This window comes from Epinephelus lanceolatus, chromosome 19 (assembly GCF_041903045.1).
Source record: "Epinephelus lanceolatus isolate andai-2023 chromosome 19, ASM4190304v1, whole genome shotgun sequence".
NCBI classification, from domain to species: Eukaryota; Metazoa; Chordata; class Actinopteri; order Perciformes; family Serranidae; genus Epinephelus; species Epinephelus lanceolatus.
Genome location: NC_135752.1, coordinates 41,542,538 through 41,556,492, shown reverse-complemented (window position 1 = coordinate 41,556,492; position 13,955 = coordinate 41,542,538). Strand labels below are relative to the sequence as shown.

The window sequence follows — 13,955 nt, the reverse complement described above, 5'->3', positions numbered from 1 at the left end:
GTGTGTGCGCGCGCCTGCGTTTGTGTGTTTCAGGCTGGCTGAAGACGTTTGACAGTTACTATGACGACCAGACCAAACACATCCTCAACAACATGCTGATCAAACTGACTGAAGACAGCAGGTACTCATCTTCATCTTCATCTTCATCCTAGTTTTATTTCTACATGAGTTCAGACGAGAGATGCACTGAGTGTGAAGTTCTGGGCCGACACCGATGGTTTTGTTGTTGTTTACATTGTCACCCTCCATTTTCTGTTTGTGCTTTGAGCTGCTGTGAAATGTGAGTTTCCCAAGTGTGGGATTAATAAAGTTTATCTTATCTTATCTTATCAGTGTGCAGTCAGACTCATTTATCATACAGAACCTTCTCTCTCGGCTGATTTATTCAAGGTTCTCACCAAAAGCTACATTTTACATGATTACACTGAACACATCATGAAAGCGTCAGAATTCACTTTAACCCAATAGTAAATTTTACTGAATAGAGCCTGAACACACCATAATTCAACTCAGTGTAACCTTTGTTAGCTGTTAGTTCCAGCAGCTGCAAACAGCTAACAGCTAACATTAACTAGCTGCTAACAGCTAATGTTAACTAGCTGCTAACAGCTGATGTTCACTAGCTGCTCACAGCTAATGTTAACTAGCTGCTCACAGCTAACGTTAACTAGCTGCTAACAGCTAATGTTCACTAGCTGCTAACAGCTGATGTTCACTAGCTGCTCACAGCTAACGTTAACTAGCTGCTAACAGCTAATGTTCACTAGCTGCTAACAGCTGATGTTCACTAGCTTCTCACAGCTAATGTTAACTAGGTGCTCACAGCTAACGTTACCTAGCTGCTAACAGCTGATGTTAACTAGCTGCTAATAATAACTAACAACTAACGTTCACTAGCTGCTAACAGCTAACGTTAACTAGCTGCTAACAGCTAATGTTCACTAGCTGCTAACGTTAACTAGCTGTTAACAGCTGATGTTAACTAGCTGCTCACAGCTAATGTTAACTAGCTGTTAACATCTAACGTTAACTAGCTGCTAACAGCTAATGTTAACTAGCTGCTCACAGCTAACGTTAACTAGCTGCTCACAGCTAACATTAATTAGCTGCTCACAGTTGATGTTAACTAGCTGCTAATGTTAACAAGCTGCTAACAGCTAATGTTAACTAGCTTCTCACAGCTAACGTTAACTAGCTGCTAACAGCTAACATTAACTAGCTGCTAACAGCTAATGTTAATTAGCTGCTCACAGCTGATGTTAACTAGCTGCTAATGTTAACTAGCTGCTAACAGCTAATGTTAACTAGTTGCTAATGTTAACTAGCTGCTCACAGCTGATGTTAACTAGCTGCTAATGTTAACTAGCTGCTAACAGCTAATGTTAACTAGCTCTCCTCCTGCTGATGTCATCACAGATTTGTTGTTCCCAGTGTGACATCATCAGAGGAAACAGCGGGCTGCGTCCTCTGACACGTCCATAGTCAGTTAACTGCGTCCCTTCGTCCCGGCAACGTCTCAGAAGATCTTTGTTTGTCTCAAACTTATCTTCTGTTGTCATCAGGACAACGGGACGCAGTTAGTCTGAACTTAAGCTCTGCTTTCATCCTGAGACAGAAAAACATCGACCCCTGACATCAGTGATGTCATCACATGTCATCTGATCAGCTGATACATCAGTGCATCTCTAGTTCAGACTCAGACCATCAACATGTCAGTCTGTCTGTCAGTTCTGTCTGACTTCCTGTCTGTGACTCTCAGTTTTTAATCCATTGGTTCCTCCTGAAGATCGTTATCAGATCTGTAGTTGGTTCAGTCGCCTCCTCAGACGGCTGCTCACTCGAGTTTTTATTAGACTAACAGAAGGTCGTCCCCAGCCAGCGCCAGACGATATTTTAAATATCAAACGTTAGAATTCCACGACACTAACATCATGTTGTTTTGCAGATGTCGTACCTCTTGACTGAACGTTTTGGTTCTGATTGACTTCCTGTTTGCCTCTGACAGAGCGGACCACAGGGGGTCATTACTGATGGCGAGTTGTGTCATTTCCGGTGTTTCTGTGACAGCGTCTCTGTGCTGCTCTGGTGAATTCTGCTAGCCTGCTTTCTCACTTCAGTTGCTTTAACGTCTACTTCAGGTCTTAACCCACAGTGGTTCTGTTTAAGCACTTACAGCTCTCCTCCTTTCTACGACTTTCTCGCTAATCTCTTAGCTGTTGTTTGCACGTTACTAGCCTTGGTAGCTACATTAGCTTTACAGCTAGCGATGGCTTCTCCCTCTGCTCTTTCTTGCTCGGTGTGCCAAATGTTCAGTTATGCCTCTGCCTCCTTTAGCGACAGTGGTAATTGTAATAAGTGTAGCTTATTTGCTGCGTTGGAGGCGAGGCTTAGTGAATTAGAAGCGCGGCTCCGCACCATGGAAAACCATTCAGTAGCTGCGGTAGTTAGCCAGCCCCCTGTAGCCGGTGCGGAGCCACATAGCATAGCCTTAGCCTCTGCTAACTGTCCTCCGGTAACTCCCGTTCAGCCGGGAGGTTGGGTTGCGGTTCGCCAGAAGCACAGCTCCAAGCAGAAGCCCACGGCTCACCACCAGCCTGTTCACGTTTCCAACCGCTTTTCCCCACTCAGCGACACACCCGCTGAGGATAAAACTCTGGTTATTGGCAGCTCTATTCTGAGGAACGTGAAGTTAGCAACACCAGCGGCCATAGTCAAATGTATCCCTGGGGCCAGAGCGGGCGACATTGAGTCAAATTTAAAACTGCTGGCTAAAGCTAAACGTAGATTCAGTAAGATTGTTATTCACGTCGGCAGCAATGACACCCGGTTACGCCAATCGGAGGTCACTAAAATTAATATTGCCTCGGTGTGTGAATATGCAAAAATGATGTCGGACTCCATAGTTTTCTCTGGACCCCTCCCAAATCTGACCAGTAATGACATGTTTAGCCGCATGTCATCATTTAATCGCTGGCTGTCCAGGTGGTGTCCAGCAAACGATGTGGGTTTTGTTAATAATTGGCAAACTTTCTGGGGAAAACCTGGTCTTATTAGGAGAGACGGCATTCACCCCACTTTGGATGGAGCTGCTCTCATTTCTAGGAACCTGGCAAACTTTATTAGTAATTTAAATCCCTGACAACCCAGAGTTGAGACCAGGACTCAGAGTCGCAGTCCTATACGCCTCTCTGAGCTTCTAGTTCAGTTACCCAGTCATAGTTTTCATAGTTTTATACAAACGGTGTCTGTCCCCTGACCACCTACATTATTTAAATCTAAAATTAAACAAAGAGGAGTTGTGCATAACAACCTCATAAAAATTAAAACCTCTTCTGTGACAGAAAGACAAAACAGGAGAATTAAATGCGGACTGTTAAATATCAGGTCTCTATCGTCTAAAGCAGTGTTAGTAAACGAATTAATATCAGATAATCATATTGATTTACTCAGTCTCACTGAAACCTGGCTGTGTCAAGATGAATATGTCAGTCTAAATGAATCCACTCCTTCCAGTCATAATAATACCCACATTCCTCGAGGCAGTGGCCGAGGAGGGGGAGTTGCAGCCATTTTTAACTCTAGTGTGTTAATCAGCCCTAAACCTAAACTAGATTATAATTCATTTGAAAGCCTCGTTCTTAGTCTTTTACGTCCGACCTGGAAAACCTCGCAGCCACTTCTATTTGTTATAGTGTACCGTGCTCCTGGCCCGTATTCTGAATTTGTATCTGAATTCTCAGAGTTTTTATCCAGTTTAGTTCTTAAATCAGATAAAGTTATTATTGTAGGCGATTTCAACATTCATGTCGACGTTGATAATTACTCCCTGGCTACCGCGTTTATCTCATTATTAGACTCCATTGGCTTCAGTCAGGGTGTACATGAACCCACTCACTGTTTTAACCATACCCTCGATCTAGTTCTGACGTATGGAATTGAAATTGATAACCTAAAAGTCTTTCCACAGAATCCCTCGCTATCGGATCATTATCCGATTACTTTTGATTTCTTTTTACCCGATTACACGCCACTCAGCAACAGTTACTATACTAGATGTTTATCAGATAGTGCTGTCGCAAAATTTAAGGAAAAGATTACTCCGTCGTTAAATTCAATACCAAGTCCCTCAGTAACAGAGGTTTCCTGTACCGACTTTGATCATTTTGTCAATAGCGCCGTAGGCTCGCTGCGAACGACACTTGACTCTGTAGCTCCTCTTAAAAAGAAGTTAAAAAAGCAAAGAAAGTTTGCTCCTTGGTATAACTCTCAAACCCGTAAGTTAAAACAAATATCGCGAAAATTTGAAAGGAATTGGCGATTGACCAAACTGGAAGAATCTCGTTTAATCTGGACAGACAGTCTCAAAACTTATAAGAGGGGCCTCCGCAATGCCAGAGCAAACTATTACTCAGCATTAATAGAAGAAAACAAGAACAACCCCAGGTTTCTTTTCAGCACTGTAGCCAGGCTGACTGAGAGTCAAAGCTCTATTGAGCCTTGTATTCCTTTAGCCCTTAGCAGTAATGATTTTATGAGCTTTTTTAATGACAAAATTCTAACTATTAGAGGCAAAATTCATGACCTCCTGTCCTCAGATAGTACCTATCTAACCTCAAACACAGCTGTAAGACCTAATATATATTTAGATTGCTTCTCCCCAATTTCTCTTCAAGAATTGACAGCAGTGATTTCTTCATCTAAATCATCAACGTGTCTCTTAGACCCCATCCCAACTAGGCTACTTAAGGAGGTCTTTCCTTTAGTTAACACTCATATATTAGATATGATCAATATATCCTTATTAACAGGCTATGTACCACAGTCTTTTAAGGTAGCTGTAATTAAACCTCTACTAAAAAAGCCCACCCTGGATCCAGAGGTGTTAGCCAACTATAGACCAATATCTAATCTTCCCTTTATGTCAAAGATCCTTGAGAAAGTAGTTGCAGACCAGCTGTGTGATTTTCTCCATGATAATAATTTATTTGAGGAATTTCAGTCAGGATTTAGAGTGCATCATAGCACTGAGACAGCTCTAGTTAAAATTACAAATGACCTTCTGATTGCTTCAGACAAAGGACTTGTCTCTGTACTTGTTTTATTAGATCTTAGTGCGGCGTTTGACACAATTGACCATCAAATTCTACTGCAGAGACTGGATCACTTAATTGGCCTAAAAGGTTCAGCACTAAGCTGGTTTAAATCTTATTTATCTGATCGTTTTCAGTTTGTTCACGTTCATAATGAATCATCCTTACGTACCAAAGTTTGTTTTGGAGTTCCGCAAGGTTCTGTGCTCGGACCAATCCTATTTACTCTATATATGCTTCCTTTAGGTAACATCATTAGAAATCACTCTATAAATTTCCATTGTTATGTGGATGATACTCAGTTGTATTTATCGATGAAGCCAGAAGAAAGTAATCAATTAACTAAACTCCATAACTGCCTTAAAGACATAAAAACTTGGATGAGCACCAATTTCCTGATGTTAAATTCAGACAAAACTGAAGTTATTGTTCTTGGCCCCAAACAACTCAGAGACTCTTTATCTGATGACATAGTTTCTCTAGATGGCATTGCTCTGGCCTCTAGCACTACTGTAAGAAACCACGGAGTAATATTTGATCAAGATTTGTCTTTTAATTCTCATTTAAAACAAACCTCACGGACTGCATTTTTTCATCTGCGTAATATTGCGAAAATTAGGCCTATCCTGACCCGAAAAGATGCAGAAAAATTGGTCCACGCTTTTGTTACCTCAAGGCTGGATTACTGTAACTCTCTATTATCAGGTAGCTCTAGTAAGTCCTTAAAAACTCTCCAGCTAATTCAGAATGCAGCAGCACGTGTACTAACAGGAACTAAGAAACGAGATCATATTTCTCCTGTTTTAGCTTCTCTGCACTGGCTCCCTGTAAAATCCAGAATTGAATTTAAAATCCTACTGTTAACTTATAAAGCTCTAAATGGTCAAGCTCCATCATATCTTAGAGAGCTCATAGTGCCATATTATCCCACCAGAACACTGCGCTCTGAGAACGCAGGGTTACTCGTGGTCCCTAAAGTCTCCAAAAGTAGATCAGGAGCCAGAGCCTTCAGCTATCAGGCTCCTCTCCTGTGGAATCATCTTCCTGTTACGGTCCGGGAGGCAGACACCGTCTCCACATTTAAGACTAGACTTAAGACTTTCCTCTTTGATAAAGCTTATAGTTAGGGCTGGCTCAGGCTTGCCCTGTACCAGCCCCTAGTTAGGCTGACTTAGGCCTAGTCTGCCGGAGGACCCCCCTATAATACACCGGGCACCTTCTCTCCTTCTCTCTCTCTCTCTCTCTCTCTCTCTGTCTCTCTCTCTCTCTCTCTCTCTTTCTGTCTCATTGTGTCATACGGATTACTGTTAATTTATTATGCTGATCTGTTCGGTACGACATCTATTGCACGTCTGTCCGTCCTGGAAGAGGGATCCCTCCTCAGTTGCTCTTCCTGAGGTTTCTACCGTATTTTTTCCCCGTTAAAGGGTTTTTTGGGGAGTTTTTCCTGATCAGCTGTGAGGGTCATAAGGACAGAGGGATGTCGTATGCTGTAAAGCCCTGTGAGGCAAATTGTGATTTGTGATATTGGGCTTTATAAATAAAATTGATTGATTGATTGATTGATTGATGGTTGTTGTTTTTCTTCTGTTGATCAGGAGGAAGATGATTTGGGCCGAAATCAGTTATTTCTCCAAATGGTGGAATGACATTGACGAGCAGAAGAGAGCGATGGTCAAACGGTAACTTTCTGTGTCATTTTCTTGATTTGAAAAATAGAAAATAAAACAAGAAACTGTGAAACACCAGGAAAGAAAAAAACAACAATAAAATAAAGTTGGTTTAAAAAAAGAGACAGGGCACCCACCAGCTCACCTGGTGGAGCAGGGACCTCATGTGCTAAGGTCGAGTCCTTGCCACAGCAGCCGTGGGTTTGATTCCAACCCACAGCCTTCTGCTGCATGTCGCCCCCCTTGGAAACAGGGTTCCACCAGATCAGAATGTGACACATCACGTGACACATAGAGTGCTGCCCCTAGCACAGACTGGACATGTTGCGCTGCAGCTCGTTGACAGGCGACCACACAAAGTTCTCACTTCCTTTACTGACAGATGTGTACATCCTCCTCTGCGTTAGCTTCAAATCACTTGTCTGCGCCGTAGATGCAGTGCTGAAATATAAATCCCGCTAAAGGTCACCACGGCGACTCGTCAGAAGATTAAAAACACGCAGCAAAGCTGCACATTTCAGATCTGCAAAATAAACAAACACAAACAAAAGAAAAACAAATGTGTGATGTCAGAAACATCTGACACTTCTTTTCTTTAAAATGTTTCTATTTTAAATAATTAGTAATTATATTCAGTCCCTCCAGGATCTCGCGGCAAAAAAAACCTGGAATGTGCTGCCAATTTTGTAAAAAATTCCAACAAAATTGCAGCGTTTTTATGTGTTTTTTTGCGGGAAATTGCAGGTAATGACAAAAAGGGGGAATTTTTTATTTTTTTTTTTTTAATTATGACCTCCAAAAAAATAAGTCATGTAGTCACTTGCTATAATAATCATACTGAATATTACAAAAATAGCTGCAAATGTTTTTTATAGTTCTCTTCTTTAGTTTTGTTTAATTAGTTTCAAAACATGGACTCCAATAATGATCAAAAGATCCTGAGTGAATATTGTTGCTCTCAAACCAGACGATGTGACTGTACAACATGTCAGTTCCATCTTCTGTAAACACAACATTTTAATACATTCAATACATATTGTCATATTCACACAGTGCACATTCTGTTGTCAATACTGAGCGTTTCTCCACACTGCAGTGCTATTAGCGCATTTGATGACGCGTCTGATGACGTTTGAAATGACGTCATGTGCGCGATGACTTCCGGTCGGCTGGAAAACACGGAAAAACGCCCCCGCAGATATTGCGGACTTTGGTTGAAGTTGCGTTAATTATTGCAATCGCAAGATTGCGATTTTCTGGAGGGACTGTATATTTTATTATTGTTTTTGTTTTTCTTTATTTTATGTTTTGATTTTAATTTGAATTACGTAAAGTTTGTAACTTTTTTATTGTGTTTATTTTGTTTATTATTTTGTCGTGTGTTTATGCATTTCTTCATTTTTATAATTTTGCCTTCTTCCTCTCTGTGATTGGTCAGCCTGGTGGGGGCGGGACAGTTGGAGCTGGTGACGGGCGGCTGGGTGATGGCGGACGAAGCAAGCTCTCACTACTTCGCTCTGTTGGATCAGCTGATCGAGGGCCACCAGTGGCTCCAGCGACACCTGGGTTCATGACGCTTCGTTTCCTTTCGCTGCGTGTTTTCAATCTTTTGACGAGTCGCTGTGGTGACCTTGATTTCTCTGTCCAGGTGTGAAGCCGAAGAGCGGCTGGGCCGTGGATCCATTTGGCCACTCCCCCTCGATGACCTACCTGCTGAAGGGGGCGGGGCTCAGCAACATGGTCATCCAACGCGTTCACTATGCCGTCAAGAAGCACTTCGCCCAACAACAGACCCTGGAGTTTCTATGGCGACAGAGCTGGGGTGGGTGTGGCCAGGAGACACTGAGGCAGAATGTCGAGAGGGGATTCTGGAAAATAAACAAAGAAAGTAACAAAAACAATGACAACAACAAAACAGGATCAAAGAAAAGTGAAGAACAAGCAGAATAATTCATAATAACAATAATCTGAATAATAACAGCAGCAGACACAATAAATAAAACAGATCAATAATATACAGAAATAATAAGTTCACAGAATATAATCAGAGTAAACTAATCCAGATGTTAAATCACACAAACAAGAAAACAAAGTGTTTGTAATTTGAAATAAAAATTTAGTTTGAATAAACAAACGTAAAAAACTTTGCAGTAAAATTTGTCAGAATTATTCAAATGTATAAAAATAAATATGATTGATTTCATTATTTCTCAAATATTATATTTATAATTTACATTTTGGGTAAAAAATCAGAAACGTTGCTCTAACTCCGCCCACTTCTTGTGTGACAGACTCCTCCCCCCGCAGTGACATCACGTGTCACATGATGCCATTCTACAGTTATGACGTACCGCACACGTGCGGTCCGAACCCGGCGGTCTGCTGTCAGTTTGATTTCCACCGCCTGCCAGGAGGGCGGGTCTTCTGTCCATGGAGGATACCGCCGCAGCCAATCACAGAGCAGAACGTCCAGGAGAGGTATGCAGGGGGCGGGGCCAAAGATGACTGTAATTTACAGTTATCACCTTAATGATTATTAATAACAATAAACCTGCAGATTGATCCGAGCTTTATGGGTTTGTTTCCGTCTCTTGTTTTTTAAACTGACGACCGTCTGACGAAATCACAAGTTTAAACTTTTGAGACAAATAAACTAGCGTCAGGTCGTGCTCACAAACATGGCTGCTTTACGTCAGTAGCTCAGAACTCCAGCTTCCTGTCTGCTTTGACAGTTTTTATGCCTCCGCGCCGCCGATAGCTGTGGTCGGAGGCGTTAAGTTTTCAGGTTGTCTGTCCGTCTGTCCGTCTGTCCATCTGTCTCATTCTCGGGAATGCCGCAAGGAAATTTTTTCAAAGTCGGCACAAACGTCCACTTGGACTAAATGATGAACTGATCAGAATTTGGTGGTTGAAGGTCAAAGATGGGTTGATGTATGCAGGCCCATTTATAGTTTATACAATGTCATCTCACTGATGGTGTGATGTCCCTGTGTGTCCTCTCAGACCTGTCCTCCTGTTGTCTCACTGATGGTGTGATGTCCCTGTGTGTCCTCTCAGACCTGTCCTCCTGTTGTCTCACTGATGGTGTGATGTCCCTGTGTGTCCTCTCAGAGCTGTCCTCCTGTTGTCTCACTGATGGTGTGATGTCCCTGTGTGTCCTCTCAGAGCTGTCCTCCTGTTGTCTCACTGATGGTGTGATGTCCCTGTGTGTCCTCTCAGAGCTGTCCTCCTGTTGTCTCACTGATGGTGTGATGTCCCTGTGTGTCCTCTCAGACCTGTCCTCCTGTTGTCTCACTGATGGTGTGATGTCCCTGTGTGTCCTCTCAGACCTGTCCTCCTGTTGTCTCACTGATGGTGTGATGTCCCTGTGTGTCCTCTCAGACCTGTCCTCCTGTTGTCTCACTGATGGTGTGATGTCCCTGTGTGTCCTCTCAGAGCTGTCCTCCTGTTGTCTCACTGATGGTGTGATGTCCCTGTGTGTCCTCTCAGAGCTGTCCTCCTGTTGTCTCACTGATGGTGTGATGTCCCTGTGTGTCCTCTCAGACCTGTCCTCCTGTTGTCTCACTGATGGTGTGATGTCCCTGTGTGTCCTCTCAGAGCTGTCCTCCTGTTGTCTCACTGATGGTGTGATGTCCCTGTGTGTCCTCTCAGACCTGTCCTCCTGTTGTCTCACTGATAGTGTGATGTCCCTGTGTGTCCTCTCAGACCTGTCCTCCTGTTGTCTCACTGATGGTGTGATGTCCCTGTGTGTCCTCTCAGACCTGTCCTCCTGTTGTCTCACTGATAGTGTGATGTCCCTGTGTGTCCTCTCAGAGCTGTCCTCCTGTTGTCTCACTGATGGTGTGATGTCACTGTGTGTCCTCTCAGAGCTGTCCTCCTGTTGTCTCACTGATGGTGTGATGTCCCTGTGTGTCCTCTCAGACCTGTCCTCCTGTTGTCTCACTGATGGTGTGATGTCCCTGTGTGTCCTCTCAGACCTGTCCTCCTGTTGTCTCACTGATGGTGTGATGTCCCTGTGTGTCCTCTCAGACCTGTCCTCCTGTTGTCTCACTGATGGTGTGATGTCCCTGTGTGTCCTCTCAGAGCTGTCCTCCTGTTGGATCAGTACCGGCAGAAGTCTCGTCTGTTTCGATCTCCGGTTCTTCTCGTCCCGCTTGGTGACGACTTTCGCTTCACGGAGTCGAGTGAGTGGGACGCTCAGTTCAGTAACTACCAGAAACTCTTCGACTACTTCGACCAGCACCCGGAGCTCCACGTCAAGGTGAACACCTGAGGCACCTGGGAGGGGGCGGGGCATAAGGGGACAATGTAATCTGAGAGAGGCCGGATGCAGTGTCCTGAAGAACTTATATTATGTAAGATCACTGAAATTTGAAAACATCCCTTCTGTGTCAAACTGTAGAGGACAGTTGGACATCACACACAGGGTAATGATCTGAAGTCTGAATCTCTTGACCTGTGGCGTCTGTCCTCGATAAACTTAAAACATCTGAGTGAAATAAAGCATTGCTCACAAATTATCAGTAAACATACCTGCAGAGCCAAAATGGACACCTGAATGCTGTGAAGGATCAGGACCTTCGACAGCTCAGGACGTCTGTCTCAAAGACAAACAACAGCCTTCATGATGATTGGACAGATGCTCATTTATTTACGTCCCAATCTCAACTTGGCCACGCCCCTCTGTGGAAACACTGTCACTTCCTGTTGGTCAGAAACATTTTGGGGACATGCTTTAATGACTTGGTGATGTTAGGACAAACCCTTATCCATTTATGGACACATTAGTTTGGAAGTGGTGGCGCCCCCTGTTGACTGTTTTCAAAACAACAGAACACAGTGGTTCATCTTTATTATTGAACACATCCTCTGAGTTTAGTTTTTTTTTTTAAAGATATTTTCAGGGCATTTTTCAGTCACTTTCTTTTCTCGTCTGTTTTCAGGCTCGTTTCGGGACTCTGTCCGATTACTTTGAAGCTCTTCATCGGCGTTTGAGCACTGCAGGAGCGACTCTGCCGACACTCAGCGGCGACTTCTTCACATACGCCGACCGTGACGATCATTACTGGAGCGGATACTTCACCTCAAGACCATTTTACAAACGCCTCGACAGAACGCTTGAGGCCACGCTCAGGTACGTTATCTCATCTGTGACTCAGGTGTGTGTGTGTGTGTGTGTGTGTGTTGAGTGGGGGTGGGGAAACACCACAAAGGGAGAAAAAGAACAAAGAAATCAACAGCAACTCCATTCAGGGGTCAGTGTGTGTTACTGTGGGGACAGCTGGGTGTAGGATTGAAGATCTGTCTTCAGTTATGATGATGGACTGGGAAATGATACAAAAGCAGATAACAATAATAATAACAATAATAATTATAATCATAATAACAATAATAATAGTAAGAATAATAATAATAACAATAACAATAAGCATACTTGAATCTGAATCTTTAAATGTTTTCTCTTTCTGGCAGAGCGACAGAAATCCTCTTCAGCTTGACTTTGGCTGAAATGCGTCGTTTCCGGGGCGATGGTCGTCTGGTCCCAGATTTTCCAGCACGCAAACACTTCCAGCGTTTAATGGCGGGGAGGCGAAGCCTGGCATTGTTCCAGCATCATGACGCTGTCACCGGCACCGCTCGTGACCCTGTCGTGGTCGACTATGGCACCAGGTGGCTACTTCCTGCTTGCACCTCAGCTTGTTAGCAAGTTTGCATAGTCAGACATAAGTCGTTAAGGTTTTAGAAGTAGATGGTGAAACATGTCTGGACAATAATGTGTTAGCATGTTAGCATGTGGTAGGTCATAAGGTGGGAAACAGTTATGAACTGATAGAAACTTTGTGTTTGCACGCTAGCTTAAATCAGAGACACATTAGCATGTAGTGGTAACATGTTAGGTCATAACTTTTTATTAGCTTGCTAGCATCTTAGCAGAGTTGCAGCAATATTGCAATAATAATATGACAACATCATGTAGATTATTTAACCTAAAAAATGTTCAGAGAAATGTTTTTCAGTGTTAGCGTGTTAGCATTGAAGCAGTGTAAGGTTGTGAAGCAGCAGTTAGTAGGTATTAAGACGCAGGTGTTAGCATAGTAAGCATGATGTTGTCTGAGTTTAATGAGGTTGTTACCATAGAAACATGTATCGTTATTTCATTGTGAATTTGTTTGTTTCTATATTTTCACTTGTGTTCCTGAATGATTATTGGTTCCCTCAAAGTTTCTGGGTTATTTTTTCAGACGATATTTTAATTTGATTCTTCATTACATTTAGAGATTATAACAAGTCAGTGTTAGCATTGTAGCATCTGGAACTCTTTAGCATCTTTAGCATTAGCATGTGTTTTGTCTCACTTGTCCCCCCCATGCTCTCTGTTGAAGGACGGCATCGCCACTGGCAACGGTAACAGGTACTGCCTCGCTTAGTGTGAGCAGTTAGCGTTAGCTTCCCATCACTCCCATCCATGTAGCATTAGCATCTAACATTAATATCTCATCACTCCCGTTTGATAAGCGTGTCATTAACGTTGTGTTTCACACTGTAGTTTGTCAGTCGTTGTTTATGTTGTTTGTTTTTAAAGTTGTGAGCGTTGTTTTTACGTAAAGTTTTGTAGTCCTTGGTGCTCGTGAAGTCGCTGCAGCAAAGATTTTAAAAATCAAACGATTTTCAGTTTGAATGAATTAAGTCGATTAAATAAAATGAATGAAAGTCAAAAAGCAAAGAAATTAATTTAGTAAAATATGTGATCTCGGAAATAAAGAAAATTAAAACTCAAAGTTTGAACTAAAACAAATTTTATTTTACAGGTTGTTTCACTCGATCCTGAACCTGCGCCAGGTGCTGCAGAGCTCCGCCCACTGGCTGCTCCTGCTGGACAAGAACCAGTACCACCACGACCAATCAAAACCCTTCATGCAAATGGTGACCTTTGACCTCATTACACCTTCATCCTATGCACTATATTTTTATATGTGTATATATACGTCTCATACAGTTAATGTTTAACTTGTCACACGTCACTGAGCTTCGACCAGCGTTAAGAAATGTCTGAGTGAAAAATGATCAAAAAACAGAAACTAAAGAAAAGAACCATGAGCATGTGAGCAATTAACAATTTATTGAAGGCTGAGCTGCAGTGACGAGACAATGAGAAACGACACTGATGGCGTCTGACTCAGCCGTCGAACTGTGA

At 42.8% G+C, this 13,955-nt stretch overlaps 1 protein-coding gene across 3 annotated transcripts in view; it reads left to right on the top strand.

Annotated features, from left to right (window-relative positions):
• man2a1 (mannosidase, alpha, class 2A, member 1) overlaps nucleotides 1-13,955 on the top strand; it is a 34,991-nt gene that overhangs the window by 4,763 nt on the left and 16,273 nt on the right. For all 3 annotated transcript variants that reach the window (XM_078162214.1, XM_078162215.1, XM_078162216.1), the window contains exons 5-13: nucleotides 34-121; nucleotides 6,689-6,772; nucleotides 8,199-8,326; nucleotides 8,409-8,582; nucleotides 9,052-9,238; nucleotides 10,844-11,021; nucleotides 11,704-11,894; nucleotides 12,233-12,430; nucleotides 13,570-13,684. In XM_078162214.1, coding sequence (XP_078018340.1) covers nucleotides 34-121; nucleotides 6,689-6,772; nucleotides 8,199-8,326; nucleotides 8,409-8,582; nucleotides 9,052-9,238; nucleotides 10,844-11,021; nucleotides 11,704-11,894; nucleotides 12,233-12,430; nucleotides 13,570-13,684 — 1,343 coding nt within the window. The remainder of the gene's footprint in view (nucleotides 1-33; nucleotides 122-6,688; nucleotides 6,773-8,198; nucleotides 8,327-8,408; nucleotides 8,583-9,051; nucleotides 9,239-10,843; nucleotides 11,022-11,703; nucleotides 11,895-12,232; nucleotides 12,431-13,569; nucleotides 13,685-13,955) is intronic.